Raw genomic sequence first — 16,809 nt, 5'->3', positions numbered from 1 at the left:
GATATCGCTTTATAGCCGGTTGAATATTTTATAAAAGAATACAACAGTGACAAAATTATTTATGAAATACTCGAACACGGAGATCGTTCGAGAAATGAGAGAAAATCTGACCCAGTATTTGGTCACGTTCAAAAACCATTTTCAGGTAAACGTCACTGCGTTGAAGGATTAAAATTCCGTATTGATTATCAGATACCTAAGCACTTCACGCTTTTGCACTGTATGCTCAGTTTACAGCAATCAATTATACACTGACAGGAAGTTCAAACGAACGTTTAGAATCGCGACGATGCACAGCGCGGCATCTGAACGGGGATTCGGGTCAAACATACAAAAATGCATATAATACACAGTTTTCCTGAAACTTGATATCAGGGGATCCGACGCGAGCAAAGGTCTGCTTGTCGGATCTTTGTTGGTATTTTCCCTACTGCCTGGCTCGGCTGAGATATCTTGAATATTTATTTCTTTGTCTAACCACACACGGTGACGTTTAAGCAAACAGTGTCGATGCCGGGAACAATCTTTCCATCCTTTCGTACGTGTCATGCAAAAATCATTTATTCTCTTTTCCACTTTGTGCTGATATTTAATAAAGAACAGAGTTTTGCGTAACTTTAAAAAAGTTCTCGGAATAAATGTGGTCAGAAATTCACTCCTCGACCAAGTCACGATTACGAATGGATTTCGCTGAAAAAAAATATAGAACATCCAATGTAGCAGTTTGTAGCTTCTTGACACAGGACGATCAAAATTACAGAATGTTTCGAATTGCTTCTTGCAAAAAGAAAGAGACTTTTAAATCGAAAGTTAATTACAATTTATACAAAATTAATTAAAATGAATTAAAATTATACATATCTTTGCTCAAATTCTTAAAAAAAAAAATATCTAATGTGTAACAAAACACTGCTTGACAAGAATTAACAAACAAATGAAATGTATGACGAATAAACGAACTAATTCACGTTTATACTACTTACTTCTGATGATCTGATGATCGAGCAACGATTATTTCGATTCCTGTCCATCGCGTGGCGTACTCGATGCGATGAGTCGTAAGCTCGCAAAAATTCGTCGTCCCGGATATTTCGCCTCTGAATAGAACGCCCGCGAATACGTCGTGACATTCGAATGAGAGCGGATAACGGGTGGCGAAAAACGCCGACGCGATATCGTGTGACAGAACTCGCTCATCTGCACCGAGTCCAGGCATCGTCGCGAGTAGATCCGCTCGTCTGCGCCTTCTCAAATAATTCGGTTTGCGGGCAAAACGCGCGGGAAATTGCGGCGCGACAAAGCCGGGTCACTGCATCGAGCCTAATCATTCATGCAAATGTGGCTGCAAATATCTCGTTGAGGTCCCGTGTTCGTTGTAGATACCGGCGTAAATCTTGCTGAATAGATCGCGCCAGGATTGGTTTATCTCTCTCTCTCTCTCTCTCTCTTCTCTCTCGTTCTCCCTTTCTCTCTCTACGTATGGCCAAAACGCTTTGTCGACGATGAAATACCGTAATCTCGGGTGCAATGCGCGAGGAAAATTTGCCCGAACAACGGATCGTCAGCCGTTAATCTATTCTCGGACGACTGTTGCCGCGGTTAAAGCGGCTTCGCGGAATTACACGACAACACGCGGGTGCCACGCGGCAGATACCATGGATTTAATCACGTCGGATGGAAAGAAGATCGCTTGGATCGGCTTTGTTTTCAGATAAGTATAATAGCAAGAAGCTTTTCCTTCGCTAAATCCAGCGAAATCTATCCTGCTGGGGAAACGTGGTTTCGTGTCTGACCATAAGGCAATCGCATTCGGCGATGCTTTGTTGGTGATTTAAAGTGGTGTTTTAAATTACGGAAATAACGTTTCGGGATATATTTCGTCGTTTGGTAGAAGTGAGTTATTTCAAAGCGATTAAAGCATTGAAAGGAGGCTAAGTACGACACGATCGAAAAATGTAACATTGTATAAGTATATTTAAAATAATTGGATATATTACAGAATGCTTATTTGATATACATGTATTATACATACGTATAACAATAAGTTCTTCGAAGTTATTAAAATCGTATGAAATATTTCGTCTGCGTTCTTGCACTATCATATGGTACAGTGAAAGAAACGGCACGTAAAAAGATCAGAACTTTAAATATAACAAGAAGACTTCAAATGATGAAATTAAATGAGACGTCCTATGTATACAAGTTTATTTATGAAAGTAATGGAATAAGGTAATAAGGTAGTATACAGGGTGATTTAATAAGAGTAAAATTCTTCGAATAGAAGATTGTAGCGTGAAAGGACTCAAAGATCATACCGACCTTTTTGTTGGTGGAGTAGTTTACGAGATACGAAAATCATCTCGTTATTTCCTTGGCCACTATTCTAAGTCTATTCTCTTTTCACGATATATCAGCTGATAAGTCAACTATTAAGTGTTATATCATTAAAAAGAAAAAAGAATGAAAAAGATACTTGATAGCAAAGTCTGGGAAAATCGATTAGATAATCAACTTACTTCTTTCAGATGTTATTCAAATAATGGCCAAGACTGGTACAATTAATCAAAAGAATATTAAAATATCGATTATGAATGCCATTTTAATAAAAATGTCCCAAAAGAATTATTCACAACATGCAATGCTTCGAAAGTACTAGGTTGTCCGGCAAGTGTCTTTCTTTCGCAAACGTATTTTTTACAACAAACGTGAAACCAAGTCTGTGAAATGTCGCGGTGTTTATCTCAACGGAACAAAATGGATCGTACGTAATTCGACAAAACAATATAAAACAAAAAACATTGTGCGTCTATTATTTCCTCATAAAACGAGAGAAACTTTTCAGACAACCTAATACTATAGCTTATTTTACACACGAATATATATAAACAGAATGATATAATATATAAATATATAATGAAGATATGCGAATAGTACAGCAATAAAAATATAAGATCTGCATCAAACAGCCAACATAAACTTATATGTATAGTCGTAGAATTTCTGAAATAATCTTACGAGAAAGTTTCTGTACTAAAATAGATAGACATAAATTCTGATGTTTTGTTCTAAACATGCTGGATCCAGGACAACAAGCGCAGAGAAGCGAAAGCTGCGTTACGTAAAGAGTGCGATCTGTTTCAGACTTGCCGGACAACTTTTAGGACGTAAACTTGTATCTGCTCGAAACAAAAACTTCCCTCCTTTCTAAGTTAATAGAAGTTCGTTCAACAGCGGTGCGAGAACGTTGTAATTTCTTGTGTATATTTGCGTACATCAGTTTCATTGTTGATGTAAAAAATAACGTGATCTTATGTTGGTTATCTCGTAACGAATTCAAAATTTTGAGAGATAATCAAGAGAAATACGTATTTAGAAAGAAAACATTTTCTTTTGTAAGTTGTATAATGAGAAACTTACGGATTATAACGACAAAAATATACTAAAAATATATCTCGTTTCCTATCTGGACGAATAATTTGAAATGTATATTTCCTAATTTCAAATATAGACAAAATTGTACAGAGATCCATCCTTGTACGTAATTGTAACTCTTTACTTCTTCTTTACTGTAATTCTTTAAAAAATTTCGCAGCGAGTATTGTTAAATAACTTTAATTCGAAATGCATGAAACCTTTTATTTTAATTACGATTATATCAAATGTTTGTGTTGCTTTCTTATCTTTCACGGTACTGCGTTTACCTCTTTTTGGTTATTTGATATTTGCGATAATAAGAGAATTTATCATATTTTACTGTTTTGTAATTATCGGTAAATAAATGAAAATGTCAATCAATGATACAAGTAGTACGTATGCAGGCGATACATTTCACACAGTACTTTTCATTCGACAGATATTGAATAGATACGTTACAATAACATCATTTACACTTCGCATTTAGTAAAATAAATGCTTAGTAAACAGTAGATATTTAGCATTCGGATCTCTACTATTCAGCTAATCCTAACGAAAACTGCGTGTTATATTTCGCAGGCTAAATTTTATTGATAAACACATCATACGTAGAAACAAACGAAACTCAGTAACACTGAAAATAATTTGAACGTACACGCTCGAAATAAAAAAGAAAAATTCATTTCTTCATAACTTGTATGTTCCAAAATATCGATCATTCGAAATTAACAACGTAATATATCATTCAGCAGATAATCGATAACTAAATGACGTATTATCTGTGGCAAATGAGATTTTCGTCAGCCACGAAAATTATTAACCTTTGTGTTCCAAAGTTATATTGTTCATTGCGGCCAGCCATGCGCAATTGCCGTAGGTACAAATCCAAAAGCACCGACTTTATTCCTTTACAGATATTTCCTTTAACGCTACACCCATATCGGTATCTGACTAAAAATTGTTATTATCCAAAGATATCCAGATGGAAATATGTACGAGGCGCATGAGAAGATTAAAGAATTCTAAGTGTATTATCGCATACCTATCCAACGATATATCGACGGTCGTTCACCCTCGTTACTCTTTTCCTATTTTAGCTGGTGAAAAACTCCCCGCTTACCCAACAAACCACACCTCAGTCTCTAATCCCTCGTACAACCCTTACGACAACCTATACACCTTCGCAACCCTGACAACCCCTATCCTCGTCCCTCTTGCAACCACTTGTCGACCAAACGTCCAACGAGAAACGCTCTCCCTTTGTTGCCCCTTTGTGCAACCATAGAGTACCGACAAACATAAAATCGTCTCATACAACAGAGATATTAAAAAGTTACTCACAGTTGTCGTTCTTCGCCTGGACCAGGCCCTGGCACAATGTCAGTGCCAGAAGCAGGAAGGCGCACGAGCCTCCCGTCAACCACATTCTTCTTCTTATTTTTCGTCACGCGCAGCAGATACATACGAGCGAAGAAATCGAAGCCATCAATCCGAAAGTCGCGCGGCAACGACGCACGATCACAAACGACCCGAGAAACTCGAGGGGAAACAAGCGCGAAGGTTACAAGAATGAGATACGAATACGCGAACGTGACCCTTCGATGTGAAACGAACACGACGAACCGCACCCCGCGCTGTATTACGCGCGACTGATCGCCACCGGTCGGCGCGATTTTACGCGCGAACCGACTCCGCGGTCGGACGACGCGCATGCGCGCTGCCGTCATTAGAAGGGTGTGGATAGACGGGGGTTGAAAGGATCACGACGTACTACGCCGACACCCACGCTCATTGTAGAGGCAAGTTAATGAGGGAAAAGATACAGGCTGGTTTTACGAGAGTATCGCAATACAGGGTGTGTCCGTGAGGCAGCTCGCGCCACGCACAGTATGTGCAAGGGGGATACGCGTTTCTGTGTGCATAACCAGGTCTGGCCGCTTCGCCCGTTAAATGGAATCGTCGTGCTGTTCCTCATGATTGTCTTGGCCTTTTATGGCCGCCGGAAGGGCTCGATACGCGGACGGCCTAGCACGCCCTTTTATCACGCTCTTTTCCTATGCAAACGTCGATGCTTTTTCGTGGATGAAAGGGCGGAATTTTCGGCGCGTGTGCTTTTGTCTTTGTTGAAAGCTTCCAGTACAGTGGCTACAAGAGGCATTCGTATACTGTTGCATTTATTTATCGTATTTACAGTTAAGGTAAAGACGATTCTTTGTGTAAAACAGTCCCCTTAGCGTGGAACATCGTTTGGTAACAACATTCTGAGGAATAAGAGATGTACAACATATTCTTCCGAGCGTCAGGATTAATTTGCAGAAAAAAAGGAATGTAATATTAATAAATATCTGACAAATGGTAAAGGTAAATCCGTATAGTTTCCGCTTCGTGGGATAAAAAAATAATCTGCGTCAAAGTGCAGAAGAAAATGGGTTTCAAAGACAACTCCGACTTGATGCAAGATAGTGGATCCAAACTATAGTGATAGTAATACGCGAGGGTGGCTCTTGTATAATGTTCGGGAACACTTAAAAACAACTTCGCAATCTCATTAACATTATCGAAAATATACGAGACCATTTGAAACGAAAAATACGGAATCAACATGTTTTATCGAAAAATAATTTAAAGAGGACTCTTTTAGAAGAATGGACAAATATTTCAAACAGAATTCTCATCGATTTGATAAATTCAATGCCATTACGGCTTCGAGCCATAATAAAATCAGAAGGAAACCCCATTAAGCATTAAAACAATTAAACCTAACGATTTCCTCTCCTAGATATAAGGTAAAAGTCTTATTATTTGTTCTTAGCAAACTGTAACTCTGTGAATATTTATTACGCATATATTTTTGCCATTTTGTAGATATTTGTTAATATCTTCACAAAGGGTACACATATCTCATCTTCTTTTCTATGAAAATTATTCCGCACGCTCGTAAGAATATGTACATATTTTTTATTTTATCAAAATTTTGTTAGAAAACAATGTCCTGTGATATTTCTGTTGATATTAATTACTGTACGAATACTTTTCACACAGACTTTGTACGCTAATTAATTATATCCGAGTATAATAAAATATTATTTACATTCGTATCGTTTGGTAGTACAACAACTCATACAGAAATAAAATGTAGAATCTAATAGAAAAAAGCTCTTCGTTGGAGAGCAGAGGTACGTACAAATACCTTCTGTAGCCATTGTATGCGTCAGCGTTACTTTAATTAGATACTTGTTGGTTCACATCTCTGTTCGTTAGTATCGGGTGTTTTCGAGGTTCCTAGGAAGTTTACACTAATAGATACTGATCATTTGCGGAGCAAGGAGATGTTAATTTTGTTGTGTAGCGAATAATGAAATAAATAAAACAGAAAATGGAATGGAATAAATATAACAGATAATAGGATTTTGATGAATACATTCGTATTACTACTGTTGAAACTACAAACAGCGATGAAACATGGGAATAATAATGTAAATTTGATTCAATTCTTAATTGCGTTTTGTTCACCTATTTTCTCGAGAGTTTCATAATGTATAATTTGCCTTACCATGATAAATAGTAATTATTCTAACGAGAATTTCATCGAAACATCTGTCTTCTATCGTTTATCTTCTGAAAAATTGTACGAGCTTACGATATTTATTTCAGTAGGAAGAATAAATTATATTAACATTAACGTTCAAGCGTGCGTAAATATGTATATAAATATGGCGAATATATGTACATAATATAGACATATAATTGGCAAGAATAAAATATAACTTGTAATCATTATTTGCTCGAAACTATCAAAACTTTCTCTGGCCACCTTCTTCTGAGAAGCATCATGATGAAACGTAACTGTAAGAGTCTGTTCATAAAACATCGAGAACAAAACAACAGGAACGATAATATTTTCCAATAATTATTTTAATTATTGCGTATCTCACGACAGCAATTTATTTTTCAAACTGTCATCAACCAGTCAGAAACTGCGTGAAATTTCAACGGAATAGAGCGTGAAATCGATTTAATAAAAATACGCGGGAATTAAGGGACATCCTTTGCTACGGCCCTGTCCATTCCGATCGCAATTTTTCCCCGATAACCGAATACAAAACAGAAATAAATAGATAGAATTGGCAGAAAAAAAAATTTTGTAACGCTCGTTCTTGCGCGAACTTGCACGAACATTTAAAAAACGATAGTTGTTTGAAAAAACTTTTTTCTGCGTGAGTTTGACATTTGCGTTGGTTTCGTTGCCTGTGTGTAACTGCATCCGCAGTTTGCGTGCGAATGAGAGGAAAATAAAAATGTGGGACAATATCGTTGAAAAATAACGGACGACAAAAGTAATTACGATGATGGCGTAAAAAAAAAAACCGCTATACGAAAATGTTCTACGATGCTATATTTTTCGACGGCGTACAATCGCACAAACACGTGCGACGGTAACGTTGAACATTACGTTCGTAACGAGACGCGCATTAACCGCGATCTAACTGAAACAAAATGAATCTCGAAGTATTGTATTACCAACGTGAAATAATCTCCGAGAATATAACGTCGCAATGGAAAACTTTCTGGGCGCACTGGACGATAAATAACGTTGGGAACACGCAAAAGTAACTGTTTAATCGAGGAGATGTTGAAATTTCAGAAATTGGAAAACGAAACGAAACGAACATTCCTTCGCATAGCTACACAAGAAACCATCCTTTTTTCTATTTAGTTCACTCTGCATCCGGTACATAAATATTTTAAAACAGTAGAAAATGAGACAATAACATTGTCTTCGTGAAATATCTCCACTTTCTTCCATAAATATTTAAGAATTGTATTTACGCAAATTGTACGATATATGCAGAAAATACTAACACACATAACACACCAGTAGTAACTCTTCCGTGGTCGAAGGCGAATTGTTAATTATCGATTACCTTTACTTTTTTCAATATTTCCTTATAACACGATATGTACCTTTTCAAATATTTCCTTATCCATGATATAGTAATGGGCGTTTATCACCGCTGTAACTCGTTATACTTCAAAACCGTCACTTCCTACAAATTTCGAAGTCCTAGCTAATTATAATTTTCACACCACGTGTATTATAACGACACGCAATATCCTGCAACTACGAGCGAATGAACTTGAATGAAAGCTCGTTATGCGGGCGTTGCATTAAGTTATTAGACATAAACGCCTAACATTGTGCAGCCAGAATTCAGTACGCAAATTAAGAGGGTTGGTTAGCCAATTTGCGAGACAATTGCAACCGTCATCAACGGCGCTTTTCACTCGGCGAACACCTAATTTCGTGGACAGAAATCTGCTAACGCCGTGGCCGGTCACCCGTCAACCTCATACACCCCGTGTATAATAGTGAACGTGGTGACGAAAAAACCCGGTGAACGAAGTTTCTCTCCGCCTTACGTGAAACTTCGTGTCCATCGGCCAGAGAATTTTAAATTCCTCACGGCCACTGACGAAGTGACATCGAAGACGACCGTGAAACCCACGAGACGAGTGGAATTGCAAATCTTCGTCGCGGAACTTGCTGCCCTTCCTGCAGGAAATGCTTCAAAGAAATGTTGCGGATTCGACTGCAGAGAGTAACCCTAATACGCTTTTCCGTGGTGCAGAGTTGGAAACACGACTAGCGAAACAGCACAGAGGCGAGCACAGCTCTCTATCGTGCATCGTCACGCGTTGCTATTGTCGTCTTATTTGTATAGAGTAGAACTACACTTGTTGGAAAGAAACTTCAGTTGATGCCCGATTCACTAAATTCTGCTGATTAAATTGAGCCATGTCGTGCAAAAACCTAAAAACCGGCGATCATCTGAAATTGAGCAATAGTTGGAAGATTTTCATTTAAGAAGAAAAAGCTCTAGCTTTATTTCTATCAGGGACATTTTATTTTTTCGTGTTGTTTCTAGCAAAAGTATTTATAACGTTAGTATATTTGTCACGAGTAACTTTCTTCAGATTTATTATCTCAAGAGATTTATTATTTTCCATCTGTATTGATTTTATTTTTAGTCAGGCAGTTTGGAAATTCCTTGGAAAATAACTACAAGCCCAAAACGGAAGTGTGACTTGGTACTTTCAATAATTTTATAATGTAAGAGTAGTTCTATTCTAAGATCTTGCAATTTCTGCAAAATAAAGATCAACATTGTGGGATCCACGCTGTGTTTGACTAATTTTTTGTTATTTTAAAGGTTCGTAAGTTTCTTGGTCCAATTCATTTATCTGAATGTGAACTTCTGTGCATTATATCAGCTTCAATTATATAAACTGTTTGTTCCCTGACAAGTCCAGATAGATGGAAGCCTATTGTATGTGATGTTTTCTCTCCAATAATACATATTGCTGTTCCAGTGCAACAATGGCGCAACTGAAGAAAAGTGACTTTTCCGACGAAGAAAATCAATTTCACTTAGTAACACTTGCGATTAAATAAGGAAGGGACCGTTTTATGATGTTGGGATAAACAACGCTTGTTTGCATTTTCCTACCTCCATCTAGAGGCTAGAGATATTAGAAAAATTATTAAATTTTTATAGTAGAAAAATTAGATATGTCCAAGGCTGGTAATTTGTATCAAAATTTGCAAATTCTCAGTTACTATCGCACTGGAACGGCCATATGCATATAACAAAGGTTGTACAACATTCTTTTTAAATATAAACATTTTAATGCTAATAGTCAAAGAACAATTTCTTTTGCTACTCTATCAGAAAAAGTTAAAAATGCCTCGACTAATTAATTAATTTTACTAACCAAACTAATCGATCACAAAAAAGACTTATAAAAAAAGAGGGTTAACTATTTTAAAAGTTTCATAATTGAAAAGCAAAGGCAAGACGTGACAGTAGAACTTAGCAACGTGAAATTATAACAACGATTAACAGATACAGAATAAGCTTTATAGAATTGAAGCAGTTAGGAATCATAAATTTAAAGTACTGACCATACAGTGGGGCAATTATCTGCGAACAGCTAAATTAATTGCAGGAAATAAACTTTTTTCTTTCATTATTATATAATATTTTATTCTTGAATCTTTCAGCTACGGTGCATAGTTAAGTTATTTAATCATTTCTCAAAATCTGTAATTCTGATCACTGGTATAAATATTTTATTGATAATGAATGCCTTAGGTACTGACGTTGCCTATCTTAATACCTAGAACTTATAATATCGATATTTAAAGTACAGTTAAATAAATTAGAATTTAACAGATTTCTACTAAATTACATAATATATTTGAAACGTTCTAATTTCTGCTCAATATAAATATTAAAGGATAATATATTTATAATTCGTCCTGTAGTATCGAACCCACAGCGTGTTGCAAAATAGTTTCTCTTCGTGAAGATTTCAATTTCTTCAATAATAATAATAATAATAATAATAGTAGTAGTAGTAGTAGTAACGTTAATAATAATAACAATAGTACTAACAATAAAAATATTCAATAACGTTGTACATTGTTAAAATCCAGTATTCACGTTGTACAATTAAAGACTTTTCGCGAACAAGTTTCAACGAAATCTCAAGATACCTTGAAAAACCGCATTGAATGGTAGTTCTTGGCTTAAAGTTAGATCGGCAGAAGAAGCAGCCGCGCATTGACTCGAGTTCGCGAAATGCGGTGTATGAAGTGGCCATCTTCTCTGGGTCGAAAGCTGATGAATCGAAACGGCCACGTCAATGAAAACACACGTCACGTTGGTTCTACAGGATTTCATGATAAGAGACGGCCGAGTGTACTTGAAAATACTGGCATACAAACGGTTCACGTTGTATCGGGCTACGTATCTCAGAGATAATATTGAAATTTCGTCCTTTGACATTCTGAATCGCGAGAGCGCTCGATTAACCGGTTCAATTTATTGTGCGCCGTTACAAATGAATTTAAATAAATTCATGAATACAGCGGCATAAATTTCCCTAAAAATAACCGGGTTACTCTGCAGCCTCCGCTATAAATAATACACTCCACCGACTCGGGAAAGTATTAAATCAATGGATATGAAATATCGTGGAAGCAATTAATTGGTGTAGCTGTTACGTAAGCCGGTTCGATAGGATTAATACGATTGTTAGAGAAAATAAACCACCTCTCGGAAGATCTCCCTCGTTTGCCTATTTTAAATATAACTTCATTATTAAATTACGAATAAAAGAACCTGTAATCTTCATTCGATCGTCGTTTATCGTTAACATAACCGAGGTAATAGAGTCACTGTTTTTAAACGTTCGCACGCGATAGCGAAATTGTCAATTTTACGAACTGTTTTGTTATTCGATACGTTCTTTGCCTTCAAGTTGCATAATTTTGAAACTGTGTGAAAGATAAGAATATTGTCGATGAACAGTTACAGTAATCGAGTTAGCAAGTTTTTCGATTTCTTCCATTAAAATGGAACGTTTCACGCTTTCTCTTTCGTAAATATTCCTTCGCTTAAGTTTACTTTCGTTTTACCATGAAGTTTATCAGGAATAGGAAGACTGAAAAATTAAAGATAAAATAACAACGCCGTGTTTTATTATACAATGTAACGAACTCGTTCTACGGAAGCTGCAACATTATTTCCGCATGGGAAAAGAGTAGGATTAAATTCGTGTTTTAATTATTCAAGCGCGTTAAAGATTTTATGCCTGGTGACAGTAGAATGAGTCATACTCTGTCAGACCCGCTCTTACGCTGAAATAATAAAGTCTGTATTAGTCGCACGATGCGATGTTTGCGTCACGCAATGTTACACATGTGTTACAACTTTATAGCTTTAATTTCAGACGCGACCAATGTGCCTGGAGTTTAGCACAGGATTTACTATAATGATATCCCTTTTTCAAATTCAAATAAACACTTTCGCGCAAACACAGAGTTTGAAAATCTTTTTAATTATTCGAATTTATCTGTTCGTCGCAATGGTAACTTTACACTGTCGTTTGCAAAAATTAGTAATTTCACGTGTGCAAGCGAATTTATTATTATTTCATATTAACACCGTATATCAGAGTTTCAATATTTTTACGTAACCAACAAGCGATCTCTTTTTCAATCTTCTTTGTTTTTCAATTCTGCTTTTAATAATTACACAATTTTCATCCCTCCCTTTCTATTACTTTCGTAAATTAATTTTAATAAGCCGTGCTTTTAAAACAGCAAATTTCGACTTCCATCTTTTCTCAATCGCGATTAACGATCTTTTTATAAGTACTGCTTGAAAATGACAATTTATGAGCGTACATATATTTCTTGGTTCGTAGCGTTGTTGAACCGAGAATGGTAATAACTATTTTTCAGAAGTTGCCACATCTTTTCTACACCTTCTTTGTCGTTTTTCTCTGGCACACTTTTATGAATCTCTTAAGTAGACTGTTCTTTGATTGCCAAATAATCTCCTCATATTTTACCAGTTCTACAACCTCCACGGGTAGAAGCACGACCAAGTATTAGGACTTGCTCCATAACTTCTTCCTCGGGGTGCTTAGTAAGAATAATATCTTCACTTTACCAAACGTGATTCTCACGTTTTCAAGTCTCTTACATTGAATGCTCGATAATTCAACCAATAATACGATCATGACGCACGGTTATCTCAAGCGTTATTTCATACTTATTGCAACTTCATCAAACGGACTACGACAACAAATGTAGTTGCTAGGAATTCCTTTCAGAATATTTTATCAATTTTCCTTTTACCTTTAAACATCTTTGGGAAAAGGCGTGGCTAGCCCTCCACTTGACTGATATTCGATTCAAACAAACAAAATAAACCAATTGCAGGTGTACAAACGAACTCGGAATTACAGAGACAATTATAAATTATTAATAATGAGCGTTGTCTTCAAACTATCACATTTGTACTTGCTTTTTACATACGACGTTTACATAAAATTTGGGTACTTCTTTTTCTGTCGCTCGATTCCAATCCGATTCCATTTCTGTTGCTTCAAATCGAACCAAACTAAATTAAAAATGTTGTTGCCTTCGCTGCTTTTTCTCTCAACTGTATATTTGTCAACGAACTAACGGATCGCTGTGACAATCCAAAATTGAGTTTCTCACTTCTAATACACAGTTGCGCGCGTTAAAACCTTGTCACGGTACATCGATTATCGCGCGTCTCTCCTTCCATTTTCCGCGTGTTCTCTTTTTCTCTGGTACCAGCGCCGAAGGCTACCGCAGTAAGAAACTTTGCCACAGGGAAACTCGTGGCGGATGGTACACAGTTCTGGGCCGATCGGAAGTTCCGCAGGCCACACGGTCCCCGCGTGTGCAGAAATCCGATGTGTTAATTTACCAACTTGTTTCGGTTTCGCGAAGAATTCCCTCGCACCAACTCAGAACGGATATCGATCTTCTATTACTTCGACTCATCATCGGATCATCAATGTTTCAGCCGCGTCTAGTGATCCTACCAACACCGGATACTATTGATTTATCGATTATTCTTCCACCATTTCTCGAGAAACGTACTTTCTCGATTTAATATGTTCTAAACTACAGATGGAAATATTTTTAAGGGAATTTTAACTTTCACCAGAAATCAACAGAGAATTTTTGTCTTAATACTTTTAAATATCTTTGTGCTTCGAATAATATTCGATGAATATTTTTCGTACGAGATAAAAATAGAAGAAAAGTTATCTGTGGAATACTTACAGGAACTTGCTCCTGCAATTACGTTAAAAAGTGGCAAGATTCGGGATTTTAAAAGCTTATTATCGTTTCTGAAGAAAGACATAGCCGTACAGTTAGGAAAAAGTATTGCCAATTAAATTTTAATAAAAATATAAAGAATTTAAAAAAGAAATATAATTTGTTTTTTGTTCAGTAAATATTTTTAAAAACTTCTACATCTGTTTCATTGCTTTACGTCTACTTAAATGTACTTCTGACGAAATATTGCACAGATATAGTTACTTTCAATGTTGCAACGTAATGCGAAATCCCGCTATTCGGAAGAACAGGCGTTCAGAATCATCTTTTATTTTTACACCGCATTTTATACTGCACGTAAAATAATCCTTTCCTACGATATCGTTTTATTCCATATCGGAAATGAAGTTTGTGTGCTATCGATTTTACAGGCTCTTCATAAGTATCACGATTCTACGAACAAAAGAGAGTTTCAACTTGGAATATTTGGAAACAGAACTTTGATAGATACGCCATCATTCCAGATAACTCGTCGATCTATGATATTAGTTTGTCCGAAAAGTTTCTTTCGTTTTATAAGGAAATAATAGACGCACGATGTCTTTGTTTTATATTAGTTTACTGAATTATGCGCGAACTTAATAATAGGAATATAACGAAATGGATTATACCTGATTCAATAAAATAATATAAAACAGAAATTGTTGTTCATCTATTATCACCTTATGAAACGAAAGAAACTTTTCGGACAACCTAATACAACACACGATGGGCAGTGAGACGAAGATTAGCATAAACTTTTCTTTGTCTCGATCCGAGAAACGATTCGATCCGTGATCAGATCATTCAATTACGATTAATCCATCACGCGACTGTAGTGGTTTACTGGCGAGAAAAAAGCATCGATAGCGTTGCATCTTCGTCGAGGAGGAGAAAGCGGCTCGTGGGGTAAAAGTATGGTCGCGCTTAAGGTTGCAAGAAAATTTGAATTTAAATTTAAATGCAAGCTCTGAAGAAAGTTTATTAAAAACGAAGACGAACGGCTGTCGGCTAGCTGTCTTTCTTGCTCTCGTTTTATTCAAATGAAATTACACGAAATTGCATCGTTAATTAAACTACATCCTGTAAAAAGTCGGTAAAAATAATTTCGAACGATGTAACATAGAACATGATGTTCAGTTCGACGTAGGATCCCAAACGAGTATGTTTGCACGAATTTTTCTTTTCTTCTGATAACGTAAAAAATTTATATTCGCTCAATCTTTTCGACACGCTTACAAAAGATTTCGATAGAAGAGAAAATTGCTAATTTATCCGACGTTTCCCATTAAAAGATAACAGAAAACGATGTAACCAACGACGTATCCAATATTTTTCGACGAAATAACGTCGATTTATAATATAATTTATATTATCCGTATCGATATTGCGCGGCTATGGCACGGTTCCCTTTTGACGACCATTCTTATGGGTAATAAAATAAAACTGTTATAATCTAGCGTATCCGTCCCGGAACATTACGTACGCAACGGTGCCGAGACATCCACGACAGGACGTTGAAACACGCGTTTTAACCCCTTAAGGGTACCCCTTAACCCTTACAGACGAGCGACTTTTTGATCCTGCGTTCCTGCTGCGTCACGCGTTTGTCTTCGTTGTTTTTAATTGAAGAAAACAAAGAAGGACATATGGCGCTGTCGTATTTTTCGTTGCGCGTCTGCACTGACCCTAAATACAGCTGTCGTCGATACAAATATCGTCGAAACGAAAAATTCGTGAAACACGGCCTCTGTGTTCGACGTGCGACGCGATGTAACGATAACTGTGTTTTATTTAGCTTTGTCATTTTCTTCTTTTTTTTACGCCTGGGGACACGTTTTATGGAAATGTGCGAACACTTGAAGAGTTAAACGAGACCGTTCACGTTTATCCGTCAGCGACCGGTACGTGACGTTATCGTTACGTGACGAGCCGCCGTGCCGTATCAAATATAAGTCGACCTATAATTGTATTTTCGGATGATCTCGCTGGCAGAATGGCTGAAATTACGGGCGTTAAACTCCGGCAAAGGATTTTTGATCAATGGACAGATGGTGGGTTTGAAATTGCAAATTTCTCGCCCGTCATCGTTAGTTGGATAAAAAGTCGGTCTCCATAACGGGATTTGAGCAGGGCCAGGTCGTGCAAGCCGGGCGCAATTCGAGGCTTGAATTTAACGACGAAGCAGTCGACCGTATAATTAACAAAGAATTTAGTTCAAAGAGGAAAATGTAGAGTGACGAGAGCCGGTGAAGAGTCGGGCACGAACTACTCGTACATTTCGCCCCTTCCATTGCTCTCTCCTTTTATTCTTCGTCACCCCTGCACACGGACACGTGTACTTTCGCCGGAAAGAAGGAAAAAAGAAAAAGAACCCTCTCTCTCTCCATTCGCACCCTCTTTTAATTAATATCCGCGTGTACCCGCGAACATTCACGGCTAATGATACCAATAGATTTTAGATGAATTCGCCAGACGACTTTCCTGTCGTTCCGGAAACTTTCGAGGAAGCGCGAAACGAGTTTACTTTCTTTAACACCTCGTCGCGGGAAAATGCGTTCTGTCACATAGGCGTTCTATAATCTGTTTTATAATTGGTTTCAAGTTGGCTTCGCGATGAATATAGTTTTCATTCAATTTTCCGATATACGCGTGGTACGTGAGAGCGACGTCTTGTGAACAGACCA

The 16,809-nt window shown here is 37.0% G+C and overlaps 1 protein-coding gene across 7 annotated transcripts in view; it reads right to left on the bottom strand.

The window, feature by feature from the left end:
- Positions 1-16,809, bottom strand: part of LOC126919335 (uncharacterized) — a 292,145-nt gene that overhangs the window by 160,925 nt on the left and 114,411 nt on the right. The window contains exon 1 of one of the 7 annotated variants that reach the window (XM_050728403.1): positions 4,756-5,065. The exons of the other annotated variants lie outside the window; for them this stretch is intronic. Coding sequence (XP_050584360.1) covers positions 4,756-4,840 — 85 coding nt within the window. The 5' untranslated portion in view covers positions 4,841-5,065. Of the gene's footprint in view, positions 1-4,755; positions 5,066-16,809 lie in introns of those variants that run through there. 7 annotated transcript variants of the gene reach the window in all.

Source organism: Bombus affinis, chromosome 8 (genome assembly GCF_024516045.1).
Source record: "Bombus affinis isolate iyBomAffi1 chromosome 8, iyBomAffi1.2, whole genome shotgun sequence".
Classification (NCBI taxonomy): domain Eukaryota; kingdom Metazoa; phylum Arthropoda; class Insecta; order Hymenoptera; family Apidae; genus Bombus; species Bombus affinis.
The sequence above is the reverse complement of the archived record's forward strand: the minus strand, read 5'-3'. Positions and strand labels throughout refer to the sequence as shown.